The sequence below is a fragment of the Convolutriloba macropyga genome, chromosome 9, assembly GCF_964194025.1.
Source record: "Convolutriloba macropyga chromosome 9, txConMacr16.3, whole genome shotgun sequence".
In the NCBI taxonomy this organism is placed as follows: Eukaryota; Metazoa; Xenacoelomorpha; order Acoela; family Convolutidae; genus Convolutriloba; species Convolutriloba macropyga.
Genome location: NC_134476.1, coordinates 964,286 through 991,709, shown reverse-complemented (window position 1 = coordinate 991,709; position 27,424 = coordinate 964,286). Strand labels below are relative to the sequence as shown.

Here is a 27,424-nt window from a genome sequence, read left to right as displayed (position 1 = left end):
AACTAACGACGTAAACACAATTCATGTACACCGTGGCATAATGGCCGTATAAACGAAGAACGGGAATTAAGAAAAGTGTAAGAAAGCAAATACGAATAACAATCTGTAATGATTAGCATAACGTCTTATTGAGATAATATATGGATCCGAATACATCGTTTCAAATACGTCTTCCATAACACAATAGGATATCTTCATCGAACATTCAGCAACATCTAAAACACAAAATACATGTTTAATTCTAGAGTCTATAAACATCTTTGACACCTTTCATTACCATGACCAATGAAAACTATCATTAACATTTAGACCTTCACCCCATTATAACAAACATTAGGCTTACAACACATTTGGCGAAATGAACATTTAACACATTTTGCAGTACACTTTTGCAAAAACTGGAATATACGTCACACTAATATATGTCATTTAAAAACGGACGTCATACACCTCATTAGTACACCTCATTAGTGCAAAATACGAACGTTATCCATCTCATTAGTGAAAATAAGGACGTTATTTTTTTTAACAAAGACACAGACGTCATAACCGTCATTACTAGACCTCATTAGTAACTCAAACTATAACTGAAACTCAAAGAGGACCCAATTAACGGGAAAAATTTACCAAATTGACACCAGTCACTACGAACAAAGATACTATCCACCAACAAACGTCAGAGACAAACAGTCTCTTTGCAGACGCAATTAGTAACAAAAATAAAATGGGAAACCAATTAACATTTACACCATGAACACAATGGTGATCAACAAAACAGGTCTTACCAAGATCATTAGTAGATGAAATAGACATTTCAACTACGTCAATACTTTACCTACGTCAATGACTGAAAGTACAAATTAACACTGCAAAGTTGCAACATCAAAGGCAGTCAACAAACATACATACCATCTTACTAATTGGACCATTTTGTACCAAATTGATTGGTATGAAATGGCGCCACGAACCATCTCTAACTAGCATAGCTAACCATCAAAGTAGCTCCACTAACAATCTCAATGATAACAGAGATATACATCAGAACAAAAGAAAGAAACATAATTGACACAGAAGAAAGAATTAACCTACCATGATGAAAGTATACCAACTAACCATCAAACAGATGTCAATATACCAATTACAGAGAAAACAATATCTCGAGAACAAAAAAGTACCGAAACAATCAGAAGAAAAGTTAATTCAAAATCTGGGAAACGACCACCATAATTGGACCCAGTGATTATTGAAATTGACAACTTAAGAACCAAAAAATGAAAAACGGAAGATATGAAACGGTTAGAAACATTGTAGAGGACTTCGGAAAGAAAGTAAAAATCACAATTCTGATTTTGCCTCGCTCAAACCACAACTGCTAAATTTGTTCAGAAATCTGAAAAAACTTGTAAAAAACTCAGCTAAGCTGATAATTCTAAACCTCAAAAATACTCAAAAACAAAATTTAGTCTTAAGACTAAAAACATTCTATCTCAAACATAATTTCAACTTTCTAAATATTTTTGTATAAATTCATAACTTCTTTCATATCTGTCACAACTCTTTCATATCTGTAACAACTCTTTCATTTATCTACTTTCATACAACAATTCGACAAACCAGGTAAACTGAATCATTTCAACTTCTGTTTAAAATATTTCAACTTCTTTTCAGAAAGATTATTTCACCACTACAGATATCATAACAATGAAAAACCACCGATGATAAGAGTGTCAGAATTTATGCACTCTTTGAGTAGAAAACAATTTTGTATTAAGATACAAGTACAAAGAGACAACTTCATACAACTAGAATACTCCTTTGGAAACCACATTCATTTTGATAACGATAGTGTACGAACAACGGATTGCAAAATCTCAGACAAAGACTGTTTATTTATTATTGAAGGAAAAACAGAAAACGGACAAGAAGTAAAAATCTTTTGGGGAGAAAAACATTTTGATTTACTTAAAGATATAACACTTTGTAACGAAACAGTCACAGAGTTTAACTCACGAAAACAACAAATTCAAACAGACCAATGCGTTGATCTTAACAAACTAAACACAGTTTTCATAGTGGTATGTAAAAAAGATGCCATAGAACTCCTAGACGATATAGATGATAAACAAAAAGACTAAATTATAATCCAAAACGACAAACATGATACCAGTAATCGTAATAGTAGTGTATAAATAATTCCGTACAATAGATTCAATAGTGCGGCACGGTTAAGTGTCAGTTACAAAGAGAAAATAACTGTCACTCTTCAGTGCAGCATTACATTTCATGTTTTAATAAATTAACAAACTTAAAGATTTCATTTATCAGTTTCAAAAATAGATTTCCACGAATCATTAATTGCAACTTATTTCATAATATCAAAAATAATATTTTTCCTAACAATACTTCTAGTACCTTGCATTGTAGTTATATCCACTTACCTAGCTATTGTAACAATAAACGAAGTTATACGCAACCGCAGAGTTGTATATGCAAGCCCACCAATACAATAATCCAATGCAAGACAATCACACTGATATCTACCATATATGTAAAACAAACATTGATATAGTAGAACTAGAAATATTCAAGTTTATAAAAATTGCTATAATCATATACTTTTTTGTACGCATGTGCTTAGGACTAATCGAATACTTCGTAAACCCATAAAAATTGATCCTAACCCTGACATTGAAGAATCAATATACCACACATTACATACACAAAAGTTCTACCTCCAAATTGGATTTCCAGAAACATCACCATTACACGGTAACATAGTAATATACCAACTGAATATTAGACTTACAACTAACGAAATTTGGATAACAAACTTAGGAGCACAAACACATCAACCAGAACAAGAACTAATACCAGTAGTTATACTCGCTCCACCATACATACAACATCCACCACCAGGACCAGGTTCTGGAGCTTAAAAAACAAATAAAAGTAGCAACAATTGCGTCATCACATAACAACAATTCTAGTAACAATAACCCAGAAAGACCACATCACAACGAAGTAACAGATCTCACAAATATACCAACCTCACCAGAAATAGAAGAAACAAACCCTGAAAACGAAAATCCATACACAGTAAGACGAGAAAGAACAGATAACAGACATCTATTAAGAGGCAGACGTAGAGCATCATTATCATTTCCTACACAAGACTCTACATTAGTTTCATACGGCTCAACTGATATAGACTCAAATATAATAAGACCCCTGGAAACAGGACAATCAGAACCACCAAGTCGAACAGGAACACCAACATTAAACAATTTTAGTATCGCATCACCAAGCGACCACTCAAGTGTTAACACAATCCCAACACCTACATCATCTGAATTAAGAGCAAATCCATTTTTACCACCAACATTACAACAACGACAAGATTTCAATTTCGTACAAGAACATTTTCGAGTACAACCAATTCAATCACCACACAGCTCACTTTGGTCAGCAACATCTCCACAACAATCAGCAAGTACAAGTTTTACACCACAACGCACACCAAGAACATCATCATTAACAAATACATCTACTAGCATCCCACGAGTAGAAATAACTAATTCTCTACAACCACCACGAAATACAGTACTATCACCAACACCATTTATACCTGAAGATTAGCTTCCTCACACCCAGCAAGAACGAGAGCAACCCCAGTACTAAACCCAAATCCACCAACTTTAAGTAGAATTAATGAACACACATATCTTTTTACACTAGACTATAAAACCTGGAATTCACCTCCACCGTTATACGGACCCACTAATCTCGGAGACACACTTACTAGTTGGTCACGATCAAGATTAGAAAATACACTAAATCTTACAACAAGACAACGTAATACAGCACTTAACGTCTTAGCAACACCGACTTTAGAACTTAAATTTAATACCACAATAAAATACGATACTATATTTAATCACCCCTTTCACGCAACAACACCGTCCATTGTAACAACAACTACACCAGCACCATTTGTCTGCATTGACTTTGTTTACAAATTTGATCGATACACTAAACAAACTTTAGGATTTGCAACATTCTATAATCCTCACACAGGACTAACATACACATGTCGTTTCAACTAAAATCCATAGTACTAATATTATTACTAATAACATTCTTTATCTATATGAAAATAGACACTGAAATAAGATCACAATATAGATTGAAACAAAAGATCAAAGAACAAATCAAAGAACGCATAACCGAACGAATGGAAGAACATACTCAAAAACTCCAACAGAAAAATAAAACAGCGAAAGATAAAAACAGCGAACACAACCGAACAAGAGAACTACAACAAAATAGTAAATCATGTATCCAATAATAACACAAAATTCAAAACAGAACTATACAAATTACCATTAAGCTACAATATACCAGAACTGGAAGAATTCAAAAACAGTTCAGATTATGAACGAATGTGGGAAATAACCATAGATAAATGGACTAGAAACTGGAATTTCTATAGAGACCAATTAACAGATAGTATTTTCGAAAAATTCCAACTGAATAATAAAAGAAATAAACGCCAAACAAAAGAAGACTATGTAGAACTAACAGGACAAAACATTAACGGGTCAGCAATAGGACCGCAAGACATTTTTATTGAACAGTATGACTGCGACGCAGAAGAAATAACGAACGTCAAATACTATGAATTGAACAAAATTAGTACATGTAAATTCAAACCCCTAGATTTAGAAATGACAAAAACAGAAGTACAACTTCTATCAAGGGCACAAGCAGTAGAAATTAAAGCATACGCAGTTACAGGAACAATTAAAGAAAGAGTAGAATGGTGTTCACAACACACTCACTACATTAGAGCAAATAGACCTAGCTATTATGTATCGGACGCACGAAGAACAAAAATATTAGACCCAGACGAAGTTCGTAACGAACTGGCTAGAATTAGACTTCTTAAAAATACAAGATACAAACCAACAAGACATAACATATCATTCAATTACTTATCAAACCCACCATTACAAAAACGATTAGAAAATGTACAAGGACATATACAATTCGAAACCGACACTCCTATGGTACCACCATATGGAAGATTGGGGTATAATTACACAAACCCGTTGTGGGTACCTAACGAAATTAAAAATGCACAGTCTAATTGCCTATCTGGCGTAAAAACACAAAATAGAATTGACATTCTAGATTGGACTTTAGAGATAAAGGAAGTATCTATAATATTGAACCTTGATACTAAAGAAATATCATATATGGGAACAAAACTACCGTGTGATCTCCACAAAGGAGAATGTTCACCAACACCATTTACAAAGGCAACAATCGTTTGGGAACCCCAAACACATTGTCAACTGTTCGAACATATTCGATTTGACGCATATATGGTTAAATATCAAGAACGATATTGGATAGAAACGAATGCAGAATGGTCATCAGTACAAAAACCGGATGTAAAACAAAAATTAAAATTTAATAATACAGCTTCAATAGCAACAAGATTTGAAATTTACCCCCTAGTCGAACGTGAATGCGGATCACCGCATTCACTACATAAAACAGAATACGATGATATTTACATAATATACGAATATGGTTTTGATATGCATACAGGACAAAAAGTAACAAAGAAAGAAGACAAATTCGAAAACGAAAATTTATAAAGATAAAACCAAAACAAATAATGTCTCACTCATACACACGGTATGAAGACGAAAAAAACCAAAATTACTACTATGGTTTTGTAAACGAAAACACACATCTACAAATGAAAATGGACCTCTATGTGAGTAACATTTATTCACGTATTAGTTTACAAGCCATCGAAATCTATTCACAAATATGTGGACAAACTCGCAATATTAGACAATTAACACTTACACAAGTGCAAACGAACACACCACTCCTAGGATACATCCTTACAGGAGACAGATCTATATTTGTGAAACAAGAAGGAGTTAATGTGATAAAAATGTATAAATGTGCATTTATAAATAAATGTATAAATGTATAAATGTATAAAAAGAAATCATCACCATTATACGTACCACAAACACGTAAATGTTACGATAAAATACCAATATTATATAAAAATAGAGTACAATACGTACATCAATTAACAAGACAAACATATCTTTGGGCAAAGACAGTCCCATGTTCACATAGTAACTTTGATCAACTAATCTCAATCGACACAGAAGGAACAGTGAGATACAGATTAACACCTTACCCAATAAAAGTAGAAACAATATTAGAAACTATATCACCAGAAGAGATCGAACTAGACAATATGTTTAGCAAAGCAAGTCTCATTGAAAGCGGGATATTTAGTAAAGAACAATAATACAAGAACGAAAAAGAGACTTTCTACACGAATATATGAGAGATCGCGAAAAACCACTACAAGAAGCACAATCCGCTAACGCACAAAAACTTCTTGAACTTGAACAATTAGGATTATTACAAACATACAAAAATTACGAACATGCACTCAGATGGTTGAAAGATTTAAACATAAATGGATATAACTTCCAAATTGATCAACCTAGTGTAAACTGGAAAGAAATTTTCGATGCCGCCTGGCTAAAAGATCAGATTCTATCTATCTTTGGTTGGCCATGGTATATACTCGAAAAATGGCTATCATCTATGCGATGATGAGCATGATATTATTTGTAACAAACCTAATTATAAAGTTCTACAACGCTTTTGCCATACATAAAGCAATCGGAAAACAGGCAAGCATAACAAAAGTACTATTAACCGGTATATTCGGGATATTCTCACAAACACTAACTCAACTAGTTGCACAAATACAAGAAGAAGACACAGATAACAATAATGATGATAACAATTCACATTATGGTAATAGACACAATAACTCCCAAATACATAATCATCATTTCAGAAGACATTCGACAGAAATACCCACATTAACTCGTAGGGACAAACCAACAGAAAATTATGTGGACACGAACTATAAACATTATAATACTACTATCAGCAGAACTGAACACGGATTACAGATTCGAACATTAGAATCACCAACAAAGAAACAAAGACCACCACTACCTGAACGGAAACATAAAACAGAAACCTTAACAACAATAAAGGAAAGTAAAAACCATCCACTTCCACCAATACCACCTCAACTGATAACGCCACCTCCGGCATACCAACGTTTGAGTAGCCTCCCACCAATACCTATTCCCATACCAAGCGCACCCAATATAGAACAATCACATACACCAAACAAACCTTATCCATATGAAACACAAATAGCACAGTCTACATCATATGAAATTCCTCAAACTTCAAATACTCAACATAATCAACATCATCTAATACCAACATCAAGACTCTTAGACATACAAAACCCACCCCGCATAGATTTTGAACAGCTAAAAATAACAAATAACAAAATACAAAACCGTAGCCATAGCTTAGATATTCTCAAGAATGATCAGCCACATACGAATGAAGTTACATACTTCGATACCCATTCGGCTGATACATATGAAATCTAAAGACCAATACCCTGTTAAGGAACAACTAACAATATAAGATTCTAAAACCCCCAGCCATAACTTAGCCAATACAATTTATTTTTTTTACTAATAATGCATTTTAATGTATTTTAATATATTTAACACAGTATCTTATAGTATAAATAACAACCAAGAATCCACTTAACCAACCAGTAAAACAATTTTAAGTTCGATTGCACCAAATCACAAAACAAAAATGTAACAAATGTATTTGAAACGAACAGATACATCCCAGAGAGTAATGTACATGATGGAACATCTCTTCAACAATATTGTAACAATATTCTAACAATATTTTGACAAACATATAATGATATAATTTAGATACAAGACTAATCTATTGTGAGTTTTAGCAACAAAAACAATGGCATCAAACATGGAATATGACTCGCCATACAAATCCGACTCGCCATTCTCCTACGAAGTGGAAGATGGAGAATTGAGTTGTGAATCGGGTAGATCTAGCCCCGGGACTATTCGAGATTGTGCATCCAACTGTGGTACTAAAACTGATAATCAAATGATAACAAATGAGGAGACAGTTACAACATTCAGTTGAACTGGAAAACGATACAGAGTTTGTACAAACACCACAAGATATAGCACGCAAGATACAAAACAAATTTGGTAACAGACGAAACCTCCAATCTTTCGATACTGGTAACAATAACATTCATGATATGCTAGAACAAAGAACAAATATGGCTATACATAGCTATCAGAACACCAGACCTAGGCAGAACAATAATAACAACAATAACGATACATATATGTCACCCCCTTACCGAACTACCCACCACCAGTACGACCACCTCCACCTACAGATAATCATCCATTTGAACAAACACGTACTCACAGTAACGTTCGACAACGTTTATTTACGAGAACAACAACACCAAACACAAATAATTTACGATTTCCATATGCGGTTACACCCCGCTCAAACAACAGAAAATCTTTTTTCCATCAGTCTACAAATGAACAGACTCCGACCGAAACGGTCATGGAAACAATTTGGTTCCAAAACAAGGATCCAAAAACACTCAATAACCCTCATGGAATAAACTACAACCCCCTCCTATCATATAGAAATTGGGCAGAAATGCCATTCGATTCACGATCCTACAATTTCTTTATAGCACCATTGCATACACTGAAAGACCGTGCATCAGATTTTTTCCACCACTACCATCGGAAAATACGAATACTGTAAAAAGGAGCACAAAGAATATGGGTAGAGATAAAACACATCAATCTCTATACCCTAAACTTAAGCAGTTTTATAGTCTTACGGAACGTTTCCTCTACGACTACGATTATGAGTTCCGCCTCCCAACAGACTGTAATTTTGATCTCCTAGTGGCAAAAGCCTCTCAGGACCTTTCTGCGTTCAGCGCATTTACACAGCAACATCAGATCTTTCAATTAAGCTTCAATCTCCTCCACCCTACACCCAAAGATGTACAAAGTAACAATTATAGGGTACACGAGACAAAATTAATACACAATTTGATTTATTACACATTTCTTCGAGACAAACAAAATGAAGCTTCAAAAAGCTATATCCACATCAATGACCAATTGACTTCTCCGTACTTTCTAAATTATAGCTACAAACTCAAGTGGAATTACACAATAGGGACCTTAAGAAACTTTGACCCAATCAAGAATTACTACGTATTCCAGCCGAAGGACGACCCAGAGCGACCACTTATGGTACCTCTGGAAGCACTAGAACCTTGTGAGGAGTACCACGTGTATCACCTCACAGGGAGTGTAACAAATAGGGCAATCACGAACCGCCTAAACTTTAACAACGAACGAAAGATTTCCGAAACAGAAAAGGAAATTTGTAACTCCTTACACGCCTCAATAACAGAAACCCCCATTACGGAAATAGTCAACTTACTCGGGTGTTTTCTTTCAAAAGACGAGCACTTCTTGAAGGAATATAAGCATTACTGCGAACGGAATAACCATCCGAAACCAACGGAAAAACTTTAACACAAGCGTTATAACAAGTAACAAGTCTCAGTATATAACAAACTGAGACAACCAACTGTAACATCGACAAACCATGTTTGTAATCTTTGCATATATGAACAAATTATTATTTCTCAATTCAACAATACACCTCATTTATATACATTCACTTTGTAAATTCTTGATTTGGAATACCTTTCCTCTTTTTGATATATCATATAAAACATAATTATTTCTAACACTCATTGTTAATTTGTTTGAAATAAAAAGTATAAAGCCAAAAACAAGTTTTTATCTTTCACACAAACCTAACCTACTTTATAGACTGTATATGTAAATATGCAAAGATTTCTCCATAGTTAGTTATATGCAAAACAACATGTAATTTTGTAAATAAAGCAAATTTCCAAATAAAACAAACAAACAGAACACAATAAGCACACGGTATAGTGTGCATAGCTTTTAACTGAATGAGTCATGAAACAGACATGTTAATATTGATCTCCGTGTAACAATATTATGTAACAACATAAATTGCTAACATGATATTTTTGTTAACAAATAGAATAAAGGCTAAACATCTCAAATACATATGTAAACTAATTAATACGGACAACATTGGAAACTATTGTTTGCAACAAACTAATACATATTTCAAATGGTAACAATTATTAACACAAACATATTTAACAACAACGAAAATGAAACTTGATCTCTATTCGAAATTTTCACATGCAAACTTTTACACTGACAGAACAAAATACATGCAACATATATAAATAAGTTGATATATATATTAGTGTTAACCATAGTAACAACTAACACAATAATATTTTTATAGTAACAACTAACATATTAGTCTTTGGATCATTTGGATCATAAGCGCGCAGACAGAGACGTTCAATTAATTTATGAAGTTGAAGAAATAACTGTTAAATGGGATTAGGAAATTGTCATTCTTGTGCATACCCATTACAAAAACTTAAGCGAGATCTGTAAACCTTAACAAAATTCATAAGAGACTAGCACCTCAATGACAAAATATAGCAAAGCGATAAACAGCATTTAACGAATGTTACAGACACGGAAAATGCTTCATCAGTAACAACTAACAAATCTAAAACCATGTAGAAGTTTGATAAAACAATTCTAAGAATTGTTAATAAGGACTAACTCATGACTTCAAGCGGAAACGTTAAATAATACATGTTCATCTTCAGTAACAAAATTTATAATCCAACATGACCAAAATCTCATATGTCATTATGAGAACGAACAATTATTAGCCATTTCGCTGACATACTCTCCTTTATTTCTCCATCGAATTCCAGGAATTTATACAAATAACAAAACTAAAACATTCAGATTTGTTTTTTCTTTCCAACCGGAAGGAATACTACGCATAAAGAGAACATGTAATGAATCTAAAAACGATTCTTAACAACTAACAGCTAACAGAAGCAAACCAAGCAAACCAGGTAAGTCAGGTGAGTCGGCGCCGGACATCAGGAACCCCTACAACATCAACGACGGGCCTACCCAGAAAGATCTCTACCCACTGGAGAGTGTGGTGGTGGAATAGATACTTTTGTGGTTGTTGATGTTCAATCCTTGCTCTTTGGGCGACCCATGTCTAGGAATCGACTTACAGACGAACCGACCTTCAAGCAACACAACCAAAAAAGAAAGAAAATCCTTCAGAGAGACTACAGAGAAATGATAAACTATATTCTATTTATATCCGACTAGAAGACTTTCAAAACAACTCTAAACCCCGGAAAGATGGAGTCAGACATGACTTCCAAAAAAGAATATTTAATATTTGAAAGACTTTATTCAGAAAGACTGAAAAACTCATCCCTGATTGGATAAAAAGGGAATATTATTTTATCCTTCTCTTCCTTTCTATGTTTACCCATCTACCCTCTCTCAGCAGAAGAGAAAGTAATTTAGTCAGTACCAGTTACCATCCTGATATAATAATAGAGTATATTTCTCTCTCTACTCCGCTCTTGTTTTGTATTGAGATAAAAGTTAGACCGTAGCATTGGGGCCCGTGCACCGTCTACTGAAGCTCAGATAGAAGAGTAACAGACTAGAGGAATAGAACTTTATTTAGTCAGGTAAGCCTTAAGATTAATTATTATTCTTGAGACAACCATAAGACAGTTCCAGAAGTATCCTAATAAAGGTACCCTCAGAACACGTCTTAAAGATCAAGGAAGTTAACATCTTAATTAGACCCGATAATTAATAAAATTGACAAGTTAAAACCCAAGAAATAAAAAAACGGAAGATATGTAAATGTCAGAAACATTGTAGTGAGCCTCAAAAACGAAAGTAAAAATCACAATTCTGATTTTGTCTCGCACAAACCACAACTCAAAAACTTGCGGTAAAAAAATTGAAAATTTAGTAGAAAAATTTCAGCTAAGCTGAAAAAACTTCTATCTTCAGAAAATACTCAGTCATAAACATTGTAATTTAGTCTTAAGACTAAAAGTTTCTATCTCGGAAAAAATTTGTAACTCTAAAATAATTTTCTATCTCACGACACAACTTTGTTTCAACTTAAAACAGTTTCTATATTCTCTTTCATAAATAATCAAAATTATAAACAGAACTGTTTATAATAAAATTCAATTTTTTCCCAACAATCTTATCATCGACCTCCATCCACAAAACAATCCGGCACAACAGGTAAACTGAATTATTATAACTTCATTTCAGAAAGGTTACTTCAACACTATAGATATCACGGTGATGAAAAACCACCAATGTTAACAGTATCAGAGTTTATGCACTCTTTGAACAGAAACCAACTTTGTATAAAAATACAAGTCCAAAGAGATAATTTTATAGACCTCAGCTACGCCTTTGGTAACCATATTCATTTTGATAACGACAGTGTAAGAACAACAGATTGCAAAATTTCAAACAAAGATTGTTTACTTATTATTGAAGGAAAAACAGAAACCGGACAAGAAGTAAAACTCTTTTGGGGAGAAAAACATTTTGAATTACTGAAAGACATAACACTTTGTCACGAAACAGTCACAGAATTTGAATCATTGAAACAACAAATCCAAACAGATAGATGTGTTGACATTAACAAACTAAACACAGTCTTCTTAGTTGTTTGTAAGAAGGAAGCTGTAGAACTTCTAGACGACAAACTCAGAGAACTTATAGACGATAAATTGAGAGATTAACATAACATGATACCAATTATTGTTATAGTAGTATACAAATAAAAATCTACATTAACAATCCTAGTGCGCCACGGTTAAGTGTCAGTTACACAAGCAAATAACTGTCACTTTTCAGTACAGCATTAGAACCATTTCTCAGATAGACATTCCTTATCAGTTACAAAAACTGATTTCTCAGAAACATTAATAGCAACGTATTTCATATTATCTAAAACAATATTTTTCCTTACTATCTTTCTTGTACCTTGCATAGTAGTTATATCTACATTTTTAGCTATCGTAACCATAAACGAAGTTATACGAAACCGCCGAGTTGTATATGCAAGCCCACCAGTACAATAATTCAACGCACGAAGTTCACTCTGATATTTACCACATATGTAAAACAAATATTGATATAATAGAACTGGAAATATTTAAATTCATAAAAATCGCACTAATTATATATTTTTTCATACGCATGTGCTTAGGTTTAATAAAATACTTTATAACTCCATAAAAAATGATCCTAACCCTGAAATCGAAGAATCGATATACTATACACTACATTCACAAAAGTTTTATCTCCAAATTGGATTTCCCGAAGAATCACCATTACACGGTAACATTATAGTCTATCAACTAAACATTACATTTGACACTAACGAAATTTGGATATCGAACTTAGGAGCACAAACACACACACCAGAACAAGAATTAATACCAGTAGTTATCATAGCACCACCATACATACAAATCCCACCACCCGGACCTGGTTCCGGAGCTTGAAACTACAAAATCAGCTAAAATTGCGACAATAATAGTAACAATACCCCAGAAAGACCACATCATAACGAAGTAACAGATTTAACATATATACCAATATCACCAGAGGCAGACGAAATAAACCCTGGAAACGAAAACCCGTATACAGTACGGCGTGAGAGAACAGAAACAAGACATCTCATAAGAGGCAGACGTAGAGCATCACTATAATTTCCCACACAAGACTCTACATTAGTGTCATACGGCTCTACAGACATAGAATCGAATATAATAAGACCTTTGGAAGCCGGACAATCAGAACCACCAAGTCGTATAGGCACACCAACATCAAATAATTTTAGTATCGCATCACCTAGCGACCAATCAAGTGTAAACACTATCCCAACACCTACATCATCAGAGCTTAGGGCAAACCCATTCTTGCCACCTACACATCAACAAAGACAAGATATCAACTTTGTACAAGAACACTTTCGTGTACAACTAATTCAATCACCACATAGCTCACTTTGGTCAGCAACGTCACCACAACAATCAGCAAGTACAAGTTCAACACCACAAAGAACAGCTAGAACATCATCCACAACAAAGACATCTATAAGTGTACCACGCATAGAAATAACAAATTCTTTACAACCACCACGAAACACACCGCTCTCACCAGCATCGTTTATACCTGAAATAAGATTAGCCTCGACACATCCAGGAAGAACACGAGCGACACCTGTATTAAACCCGAATCCACCAACTTTAAGTAGAATTAATGAACACACATATCTAATTACACTAGATTATAAAACCTGGAATTCACCCCCACCATTATACGGACCCACTAATCTTGGAGATACATTAACTAATTGGTCACGAGCAAGGCTAGAAAATACATTGAACCTAACAACAAGACAACGAAATACAGCACCTAACGTTCTATCGACACCGTCTCTTGAACTCAAAATTAGCACAACCATTAAATACGATACCATATTCAACCATCCATTTCACGCAACAACACCGTCAATAGTAGCAACGACAACACCAGCACCATTTATCTCTATCGATTTTGTCTATAAATTCGATAGGTATACTAAACAAATTTTAGGATTTGCGACATTTTACAACCCTCACACAGGCTTAACATACACATGTCGTTTCAATTAAAATCAATAATATTAATATTATTATTAATAACATTCTTTATCTATATGAAAGTAGAGACACAGATACAATCACAATATAGATTAAAACAAAGAATCAGAGAACAAATTAAAGAACGCATATACGAACGAATGGAAAAACATATTCAGAGGAAGAATAAAACGAAAACTGATACATTGAACATAACAGAACACAAAAATTTCAACAAACTAATGGATAATGTATTCAATAATAAAACAAAATTCAAAACAGAAATCTACAAGTTACCATTAAGCTACAATGTTCCAGAACTGGAAGACTTTAAAAATAGTACAGATTATGAAGAAATGTGGGACATAGCTATCGATAAATGGACTAGAAATTGGAATTTCTATAGGGAACAATTAACAGATAGTATCTTAGAAAAGTTTCAATTGAACAATAAAAGACAAAAACGTCGAACAAAAAACGATTACGTAGAACTAACAGGACAAACCATCAATGGTTCAGCAATTGGACCCCAAGATATTTTTATTGAACACTATGATTGCGACGCAGAGGAAATAACAAACGTCAAATACTACGAACTGAACAAAATTAGCACATGTAAATTTAAACCATTAGATTTAGAAATGACAAAGACAGAAGTTCATTTTTTATCAAAAGCACAAGCAGTAGAAATCAAAGCATACGCTGTTACAGGAACAATTAAGGAAAAAGTAGAATGGTGTTCACAACACACACATTACATTAGAGCAAACAGACCTAGTTATTATGTTTCTGATGCACGAAGAACAAAAATATTAGACCCAGACGAAGTTCGTAACGAACTCGCTAGAATTGTTTTTCTCAAAAACACAAGATACAATATATCATTCAATTACCTATCAAATCCATCACTTCAAAAACGAATTGAAGACGCACAAGGACGAATAGAACTCAATTCAGAAACCCCGATGGTACCATCATACGGAAGAATAGTATACAATTATACAAATCCTATGTGGATACCAAATAAAATTATAAACGCACAATCAAACTGTTTAACAGGAGTAAGAACACAAAACAGAATAGATATTCTCAATTGGACATTAGAGATAAAAGAAGTCTCATTAATATTAAACCTAGATACACAAGAAATATCATATATGGAAACAAAATTACCTTGTGATCTCCACAAAGGAGAATGCCTACCAACACCATTTACAAAAGCAACAATCGTTTGGGAACCCCAAACACATTGTCAACTGTTCGAACTCATTCGATTTGATGCATACATGCTTAAATATCAAGAACGATATTGGATAGAAACAAGTGCAGAATGGTCAACAGTACAAAAACCAGATGTAAAACAAAAAGTAAAATTTAACAATACAGCTTCAATAGCAACAAGGTTTGAAGTCTATCCACTAGTTGAACGTGAATGCGAATCACCGCAACCATTACACAAAACAGAATACGATGATATCTATATAATATACGAATATGGTTTTGATATGCATACAGGACTAAAAGTAACAAGAAAAGAAGACAAATTTGAAAATGAAAAATTTATAAAGATAAAACCAAAACAGATCATGTCTCAATACACACGCTACGAAGATAAAGATAATCAGAACTATTACTATGGTTTTGTAAACGAAAACACTTATCTACAAATGAAAATGGACCTCTATATGAGTAACATATATTCACGCATTAGTCTACAAGCAATCGAATTCTACTCACAAATTTGCGAACAAACTCGAAATATTAGACAATTAACACTAACACAAGTACAAAAGAACACACCACTCCTAGGATACATCCTTACAGGAGACAGATCAATCTTTGTAAAATAAGAAGGTGTTAATGTAATGAAAATGTATAAATGTGCGAAAAAATCATCGCCACTATATTTACCACAAACACGTGAATGTTACGACAAAATACCAATATTGTATGAGAACAGAGTACAATATGTTCATCTATTAACAAGACAAACATATCTTTGGGCAAAAACAGTCCCATGTTCACATAGTAATTTTGATCAACTAATATCTATAGATACTGAAGGAGCAGCAAGATACAGACTAACACCGTACCCAGTTAAAGTTGAAACAATACTAAACACTATATCACCAGAAGAAATAGTACTCGATAAGATGTTTAGTAAAGCAAGCTTAATTGAAAGCGGAATATACAGTAAAGAACTTGTACAAGAACGCAAAAGAGATTTACTCCATGAGTACATGAGAGATCGTGAAAAACCACTACAAGAAGCACAGTCTGCTAACGCACAAAAACTTTTAGAACTCGAACAATTAGGACTATTACAAACATACAAAAATTATGAACAATCACTAAGATGGTTAAAAGATTTGAACATAAATGGATATAACTTCCAAATCGATCAACCAAGTGTAAACTGGAAAGAAATCGTTGACGCAGCTTGGTTAAAAGACCAAATTCTATCTATCTTTGGTTGGCCATGCTAGATTTTAGAAAAAATGGCTATCATTTACGCTATGATTAGCATGATATTATTTATAACAAATCACATCATTAAATTCTACAACGCCTTTGCTATACACAAAGCTATTGGGAAACAAGCAAGCATAACAAAAATATTATTAACCGGAATCTTTGGAAGATTCTCACAAACATTAACACAACTAGTAGCACAAATACAAGAAGAAGACATTGATAATAGCAGCGATGATAACAATTCACATTATGGGAATACACATAATCGACAACAAATCAAAAAACATAATTTTAGAAGACATTCGGCTGAAATTCCAACAATAACTTAGAAAGAAAAATTAAACGAGATTTACGTTGATACAAATTATAAACACTATAATACTACAATACGCAGAACAGAAAACGGAATACAAATCCGCACATTAGAGTCACCAAAGAGAAAACAAAAACCACCTTTACCTGAAAGGAAATATAAATTAGAACAATTCAAAATAGAACCATTAGAAACAATAAAAGTAAGTAAAAATCTACCTCTTCCACCGATTCCACCACAACTGATAACACCACCACCCGCATATCAATGCTTAGGGAACAATACATCACTACCTTTACCTATCCCAAGCGCACCGAATATAGATCAACCAAACACATCGATTAACACTTACCCATACGAAGGACCTATAATACAAACAACACCGTTTGAAATTCCACAACCTTCTAACAGATCCTATAATCAACAACAACTAATACCAACATCAAAACTTTTAGATATACAAAACCCTCAACCAATAGAATTTGATCAACTAAAACTAACGGCTAACAAACTACATAACCGTAGTCATAGCCTAGATATACTAAAAAATGATCAGCCACACACTAACGAGGTCACATACTTTGACACTCATTCGGCTGATACATACGAACTTTGGTATTCAGTAATTGTAGTAAGGAACAACTAACACTATACTGATCCTATTAAACCCCCCACCCTAGAACTACGATATGTCTCATTAATACTACTAACATTTATTCAATGTATGAGATAATCATACACTTCAGTCTGTTTTATCCATCTGTTCAAATCGTATGAACATAATCACATACATTGTTTATACAATACTTTAAAAAGAATAATCCAACTATACTTTATTTGATACAAAAACAAAATAAAAATAAGACAATTGCGTCAAATATACTCACTAACTGATTGAGGTAAAACAACAAAATCGTATTAGATCTGTAACAACATTTATAACAATAATCATTATTTCAAAAAATAACCATTTATAAGTTTTAGCAAATGGCAACTGGCATGGAATACGACTCTCCGTACAAAGCGGATTCCCCATTTTCATATGAAGTAGAAGAAGGCGAATTAAGTTCTGGCTCGGGCAGATCCAGCCCCGGAACAATTCGTGACTGCGCGTCCGACTGTGGCACGCAAACAGAGGATCAAATGGTAACAAACGATGAAACCATCACAACATTCCGAGTGGAACTGGACAACGCTCCAGAGCCAATACAGACACCACAGGACATCGCACGTAAAATAAAGAACAAATTAGATAGCAGGCGAAACCTTCAGTCGTTCAATATTAGTAACAATCATACTAGTAATAGTAATACTACTGAACAAGGAACAAGTACAGCGGTACATAGCTATCAAAATACTAGACCTAAACAGATCAATAATCGTACAAATATAGATAACTATATGTCACCACCCTTACCAAATTACCCACCACCAGTACGACCACCTCCACCAACAGATAAACACCCATTTGAACAAACACGCACACAGAGTAACGTTAGTCAACGTTTATTTACCAGAACAACAAATACTAATACAAATAACTTGCGATTTCCATACGCCGTAACACCTAGATCGAACAATAGGACATCATTTTTCCATCAATCGACTAACGAACAATCACCGAAAGAAACAGTCATGGAAACTATTTGGTTTCAGGACAAAGATCCGAAAACCCTTAACAGCCCCCACAGTAGTAACTACAATCCACTACTCTCTTATAGAAACTGGGCAGATATGCCTTTTGACTCAAGAGCTTATAACTTCTTTATGGCACCACTCCACACACTCAATGATCGTGTGTCAGAGTTTTTCCCACCCTTGCCATCGGAGAATACGAATACAGTAAAAAGAAGTACTAAGAACATGGGTAGAGACAAGCTCCATCAAGCTCTCTATCCAAAATTAAAACAATTTTATAGTCTAACAGAAAGATTTTTATATGATTATGACTATGAGTTTAAACTCCCGATAACCTGCAATTTCGATCTCTTAGTGGCAAAAGCCTCTCAGGATTTATCAGCCTATAGTGTATTTGAACAGCAGCATCAAATATTCCAACTCAGTTTCAATTTTCTACACCCTACGCCAAAGGATGTACAGAACAATAACTATAGGGTACACGAAACAAAATTGATACACAATCTAATTTACTACACATTCTTAAGAGACAAGAAGCACACTACTTCAAAAAGCTTCGTCCACATCAACGACCAATTAACTTCACCATATTTCCTGAACTATGGATATAGACTAAAGTGGGAATATACTATAGGAACACTCAGGAATTTCGATCCTATCAAAAATTATTACGTGTTCCAACCCAAAAACGAACCCGAACGGCCTCTCATAGTACCACTTGAGGCACTCGAGCCTTGCGAAGAGTACCATGTGTACCACCTCGAAGGCAGTGTTACAAACAGGGCAGTAACAAACAGAATTCACTCCAACAATGAGAGAAAAGTTCCTGAACTGGAACAGGACATTTGTAACTCAATAAAGGCCTCGATTACAGAAATTCCTATTAACGAAATCACAAACTTACTTGGGTAGTATCTATCGAAAGACGAACATTTCGTGAAAGAGTATAATCACTATCGCAAACGAACGAACCATCCCAAACCAACAGAAAAAATATAATACTTCATCGAGTAACACGTAACAATGTCAACTTCTCCATATAACAGTAAATTGGCAGTAAACAGTAACAATAACCAGCTACAAACTAACCATGTATCTAAAATCTTTGCATAATTAATTCTTTCTATTCTTTATAGATACTTTCGATATAGATATTTGGATAACATTTCGATCCAGTACTCTACCCTTTCAGTACTCTAACCTTTAAATTATATGAATAAGCATCATATTTGTACTTTGTAAATTGTTCTTAACAATTACCCTCTTTAACAAACATTTTGATACTGTATTTCCCTTCTCTTTACAATAATTTCTTTCGAATAAAAATATATAAACCAAAAAATAGTTTTTATACAACTTCTATAAACCTAACCCAATTTCTAAAATTGTATATGTAAATATGCAAAGATTTCTCCATAGTTAGTTATATGCAAAACAATATGCAATTTTGTAAATAAAGCGAATTTTTCAATATGATAAATAAACAGAACAATCAGCACACTGTATAGTGTGTACAGTTTAGAACATAGTGATAACATAGTGATAGGAAACTAACACAATGAGTCATAAAATAGACATGTTAATCACATGTATGAACAATACTAAGCAATAACATGAATCATTAGCATGATACTTCAACAAAAACAAACCTAGAAATCTCGAACATTTAAAACAAAATACGTATCATTTACACGAAAGTAAGCCTTAAAAACAAAATGGATAACAACACATTAAATTCTTCTTATAACAACTACTAGTAGATAACAAATTATAACATAGAAACGATGAAATTATTTTTGACTTCGAAATTTTCACTTGTAAATACATACACATACAAAACATAAAACTGAATATATGAAATACATGCAAATGAACCCAAATCATAGTAACACCTAACATAATAATCTCTCTCCTGTAACAACTAACATACTAGTACTCCAAATACTAGGAAAGTCTTTGGATTATTTGGAATGTTTAAGAGAAGCGCGCAGACAGAGACGTCAACTTAATTAATGAAGTTGAAGAAATAAGAGTTAAGGGGAAATAGTCGATTGCCATTTTTGTGCATACCCATTATAAAAGGCTATAAGCGAAATCTGTACACCTTTACAAAATTCATAAGAGACCAGCACCAAATTAACAAAATATATAGAACAAGAGACCAGCAACATTAACAAATTTACAGACACGGAAACAGTGTCATCAGTAACAACTAACAAATTGGAATGGAAGAAGTATGGCAAAACAATTCGTAAGAATTGATTGCATCAGAGTAACTCATGACTTCGAACAGAAAAATCAAAATAACTAATACATGTTCATCTCCAGTAACAAAATTTAAACCAGACTCAACATGGCCAAAACAATCAAATGACACTTAGGAACTTTTCGTAGTACGTCATTCTGTGTGACAGCTTACCCTCGATTTCTCCATCGAATTCCATGAATCTATTTAGTAACAAACAAACGAAAAACATGTAACATAATAGTTTTATTTTCTTTCCAACCGGAAGGAATACTGCGTATAAAATAGAACACTTCATAAAACCTAAAAACGGTTCTTACTTAACACTTAACAACTAACAATTGCAAACAAACCAAGCATACCAGGTAAGTCAGGTGAGTCGGCGCCGGACATCAGGAACGCCTACAAGCATCAACAATGGGCCTACCCGAAAGGATCTCTACCCACTGGAAGTGTGGTGGTGGAATAGATACTTTTGTGCTTGTTGATGTTCAATCCTTGTTCTTTGGGCAACCTATGTCTTGGAATCGACTTACTGACAAACCGATATCAAGCAACACAACCAAAAAGAAAGAAAATCCTTCAGAGAGACTACAGAGAAAATAATAAACTATATTCTACTAGAAGACTTTCAAAAAACTCAAAACCCCGGAAAGATGGAGTCAGTTGTGACTTCCAAAAAAGAATATTTAATATTTGAAAGACATTATTCATAAAGACTGAAAATACTCTTTCCTGATTGAACAAAAAGGGAATAATATTTATTCCTCCTTTTCCTTTATGTGTTTTCCCATTTACCCTCTCTTCTCAGAAGAGAAAGCAATTTAGTCAGTACCAGTTACTAACCTGGAACCTGATATAATAATAGAATATATTTCTCTCTCTCTACTCCGCTCTTGCTTAGTATTGAGATACAAGTTAGACCGTAGCATTGGGGCCCGTGCACCGTCTACTGAAGCTCAGATAGAAGAGTAACAGACTAGAGATATAGGATTCTAGTTAGTCAGGTAAGCCTTAAGAGTACATACTATTCTTGAGACAACCAAAAGACAGTTCCAGAAGTATCCTAATAAAGGTAAGCTCAGAACACGTCTTATTGCGAACGAATATGATTTGATCAGAGGTGGATATAAGCGCTCACTAGTCATCCAGCGGTCGAATTAAGCGCAAACTAGTCCGATCAGTAGTTACTATGGCGAACGTGATGGTCTAATTAGATGAGGTTTTCGCGAACAAAGTACACGAGTGCAAACGTAGCTTTGAGAGGAAGATTGTGTGATCTGAGCTCACCTCGTTCTGGGTCGGCCTTATCAGGTTCCAATATGGGTTTCAATCTGGGCTCTCTTTTTGTTTAGGCTCATCCGAAAACACGATAGTGTCGTGTGAGGAAGTGGAGTGTGTTGACGATGTAACAATTTCTGCTCTCAACTTACTCTATTGGTGTGCTGTCTCATACGAATACAGTGTAGAGATTTTGACTTTTGATAACCCTTGTTGAGGACAGCGATGATGATTTTTGTCGTTTCTTACGTCGTTTTTTTTTTCAAAAGAAATCGTCGTGTTTTGATCGTTTTTTTGTCGTTTAATTGCTCTTGATCTAGTTTTTCTCTATCGCTCCCACTCCGAAGTAAAGCTTCTGGCTAATATGAAATTGTTTTAGCATTTTATTAAGAAGTGACTAATAGCTCAGTGGTCAGTGCATCAGAAATTGTTGCGGTAGATGAATGGTTCGAATCCCAGCGTTGAGCGCTTTTTTTGGTCGTTTTTTTTTCTGACATAAAAATAACGACGAAATAACAAACAAAACGACGATTACCACGTAAGGGCTGGGATCGTTTTTGTCTAAGGAAAACGATTAAAACACGACCATTTCTTAAAATTGGAAAACAAAATTCATCAACACTGGAATCCGTCATCAACATATATAGTAAATGAAAAGAAAATCTCTCCCCTAGGAATTTTCTAAAACACATGCGAGTATTACTTGAACATAAATTACTTGAAAATAAATTACTTTAAAACACACTGTTGGAGAACTACTGTAATTTTAGTTGAGCTGGAAAGTTGGTCCTCGGGAAACTTCCTAATTCAAATTATTCAGATTGTCACTGTTATAATATATATTCTTTAAATATGATCAGATTCGGAACCCAAGTTAGCGCAAACGAAATCAAACCAAAGTCTGTAAATAGTTACGGACTTAATACTATATTCGAAGACAACTTGTTAACGTTTAACTTGTCTGTGTTCCGAATAAATTTTCTTGAAAAAAAATCAAATTGGATAAATTCCCCATAACTCTGATTCAGACAGCTTTTAATGACCATGCGTGTCATCCCCCTTGTTGTATAAAACCAGGATATCGCGCACGACGACTTAGAATATACAAAAAGTTGATTGGTACTACACGAACTTATCTAGTTGATTGCTCAGTCCAGATCTCTACCAGGATGCTGGCACAACAAAAAAGTGTATTCAACTACTTCGTAAACGCAATGTGCTGTCTCAGGAAATAAACAGAAGATACCCACAAGCGACTCTATTTGATATAGTAGTTGAGAAGCAGAGGAGTTATTACAATTGGCGCAGAGGAGAGAAATTGGATATTCTACTTTGTTGCAGTGAGGTGGAATCGTCTACCCTCACAAACAAGTTTAAAGACCTGAATTTTTTCGAATATAGTCTATGCAAATTAGACCTATTCCACAAATTGTTCTCCGATAGTGTCAGATGTGATTGGTTCTTTATGGAATATCTTGGCTTTGAAAATGGAGAGAGTGAAGAGAGGAGAATTGAGAAGTACCAACAGTGGGGAGGAGACATACTCTTCACTCTACTGAGGAGAGGAGAAGATTATGAAACACTTCGGTTGTGTTTGGATGTGCTGAGGAGATACAACCTTCTACAATATGAAATCAGTCTGACTAAAGACGGACTGACACTTCTGCACTTGTTTCTACGTAAATTAGGTATGTATGAAAGAAATGATTCCCACAAAAAGAAAATTCTGAGGAAAGGGTTTGTTTTGTTTATTATTTTCACTGCGACTTGTTCAAAGATACTGAATCCCGGAATCTATAGGTAATAAAGAACTTGGTTAACCCTCGGTTTTAAGATAGAAAAATATCTAGATATAGTATTTCTGGTTCAATTTTCTGCCCGCAAACCACTTTATCACAGGCTGAAAATGCTAGAAACTTTCGTATAGTAGTAGCGTGAAAATTGTGCTGCCTTAGGCATCACACTAAAAAAAGTTCAGGTAAATTTACCTTAACGCAGTTAAGGTAAACCTTTGTTAAGGTAAAATTAAGGTAAAAATTACCTTAACTTTACCTTAACTTGAGTTAAGGTAAAAAAATACCTGAACTGTGTTAAGGTAAAATTACCTCAACTTACCTTAATTTTTTAAATAAATTTCTGCAGTACATAATTGTTTAATTTTAGTAAAATTATCAAACAAAATGTTGAAGTATATTACAAAAGCTTTACAATGATCCTTATATGAAGCAATTTGAGCTAATATTTGTCGACCTACACTACATCAAAAACCAAAAATACTTTCAGTGAGTGCTCAAAAAAATTCAAAAAGGCAGTAACGCAACAATTTTGCAAAAATTGGTATTTTTATTTTTCAGGCTCCTCTGTTTATGAAACGAGACGGGCAGAACGGAGGCGTTGAGCTAGTAGCTCGCAACGAAACGGAAAGGCGGGTCGTGTCAACTTTAACCTGAACATACCTTAACTTACCTTAAAAACACCTTAAATTTTTACCCTAATTTTTAAGGTAAATTTACCTTAAATAATATAATTTACCTTGAAAGTTCAGGTAAAATTTAAGGTATTTTTAAGGTAAATTTCAGGTATTTATTCAGATATTTTTACCTTAAAATTTAAGGTGATTTTTGCGCGTTTTTCAGGTAAGTTTAGGTAATTTTACCTTAACTGTTCAGGTGTGTTTTTCAGGTAAATTTAAGGTATGTTCAGGTAAAAGTTCAGGTGGTGCCCCCTTAAATTTTCAGGTAATTTTCAGGTAAAGTTGAGGTAAGTTAAGGTAAGTTCAGGTAAGGCAAAACTACCTGAACGTTTCAGGTAAGTTAAGGTATTTTTTCAGGTAAATTTACCTGAACTTTATTTAGTGTGATGCTTCTCACTTTTAAAATTTTGACAATAATTAAAATTTTGCCACTGATCAGCGACAAACATGTAAAAGTGTGCTTAGACAAGTTGAGCTGGACCGGACGTTTCTAGCAGAAACAGAAGGAAAAAGTTGAAATCGAGCTAAAAAAGAAAATTGCAACCAAAAATAGAGAAAAAAAGTCAATTTTAAAGGATCAATTGTCAAGCTGAAACAAAAATTGCAATCACAAGAAGAGATAAATAGATCAAACAGTTTCAAACAGTTCAACTTACGAAACAACAAAATTTGTTTAAAATTAGGATCAAAATTATAATGGCAGGTTCCCTTATATCCAAGACCAAAGATGACTAATTTATGATTGGCAACAAAATTTGATTCTCATATCAAAATAAGTACCATCCATCACAGTTGTATGATTAGCAAGATCCAGATAGAATCTTCTTAATGTCGTTACAGTTCACAAAAACACCTTTCTGAAATCAAAATTTGAGTAAGTGCTGTTGCTGCTGTAGCATCACCAAGGAATACATAGAAGCCCTACAAAAGAGAAATCTCCCTCAATTATTTTATGCCAAGTTGAGGTTTAAAGAGAGTACACAGCAAAAGTTTTGCCTTTGTCTGGCCATCAGGACAAACTGGTTTTAACTTTCTGTTTTTTGATGATCTTTTATTGTAAACTAAGAATTCAAATTCTTTTAAGATATGGCAAAGGTTGCTGACCGTTTTTTTTATGAGTTATGAATAGTTTTGCCGTCGTTTTCGAGTCTTCTAGGAACATCTACTAGAGTTCATTTTCGCGCAAGTAGTCAAATTATTCAATTTTTACGTATTAACGTGTTTGCCATTGATCTATTATTGATCCCAGCAAAAACACTCTTTTGTTACTTTTCCCTTTTCAACCAACTTTGCTACATATTTGAGCTAAGAAAACTTTCGGGAGTGCCCAAACTTCAACTGACATATATGCAAATCTTTTCTCCATATTAGGGTTCGAAAACGATATGTCTTTTGTTCCGGTCTTTGTAACGGCTGCTCTCCTTGTGTTTCACAAAGAAAGTTTTACACCGCCCAGTTCGTTCTGAGTGGTTAAAAAATCTGTCTGGATACTTCGTTTATGCAGTTTGCTTTTGTAACTGTATATCCGTTCTGCTGTACTTACCGTTGCACTAAATAATTTGACTAACTTAGTTTTAGATTTTTTCTCAATTGAACTGGGTCCAATGTTGAGAAAATAATAATTCAGCGTACAATTAGTTCATATTTCTGACTCCAGATAATCAAAATTAACTCTTAAGGGGATCGATATTTGCTATCAGCTAGACCCCTTTGGTTCTGATCAGATGCAGGAGACTTTAGATGTGTCTCTGACCAGAATACTGCTTTTTTGTTGCCCCTTGCAGAACCAACATTTCTCATTTAAAAATAATACAAAAAATACAAAAAAAAATTGCGCTCCAGATGGTCAGAACCAGTTCTGCTCAAAAATTAGTTTGATCAGACTAATGTGCGCATGAATCTGCATTTGATCAGACCAACCCAGACAAGAATGACCTCTGATTAGACCATTATCATCCGGAAGTGACCTCTGATCAGTCTATCCCCAGACCGAAGTGACAACTGATCATACTTGAGCGTGATCGAACCAAATACCCGACCCTAAAATTTTGGTCTGGAAACACACTGTATGCGTTGAATTGGATCTGATCAGAGGTCACTTCCTTCTAGCACCTCAACCGGGGAGGAAATTATCCATAATGAGTTGACTATTGGATCGTTGTATGTTTGCTTTGATTTCATTGACGACCCTTGTATGACAAGTAAGCATATATGATTCTTTCATGAAAATTAAATCAATTGCGTCAAGAGGAACCCGGAATAATTCAAATATACAGTTGTTCAAAATAGGGGTCAGACTCATTCTGAGAATTTCAATGAAGACAAATCCGCTGACTAAAAAAAAACACTTTTATTGCGCTGACGAAA

The 27,424-nt window shown here is 34.1% G+C and overlaps 1 protein-coding gene across 3 annotated transcripts in view; it reads left to right on the top strand.

The window, feature by feature from the left end:
- Positions 1 to 25,014, top strand: part of LOC142345554 (uncharacterized) — a 72,472-nt gene extending 47,458 nt beyond the window's left edge. Inside the window, exons 3-5 of one of the 3 annotated variants that reach the window (XM_075397643.1) lie at positions 22,659 to 22,768; positions 23,753 to 24,272; positions 24,939 to 25,014. In XM_075397643.1, coding sequence (XP_075253758.1) covers positions 22,659 to 22,768; positions 23,753 to 24,272; positions 24,939 to 24,982 — 674 coding nt within the window. In that variant the 3' untranslated portion in view covers positions 24,983 to 25,014. Of the gene's footprint in view, positions 1 to 22,658; positions 22,769 to 23,752; positions 24,396 to 24,938 lie in introns of those variants that run through there. The other 2 variants (XR_012759343.1, XM_075397642.1) reach the window with 2 other exon arrangements.
- Positions 25,015 to 27,424: the final 2,410 nt, after the last annotated feature.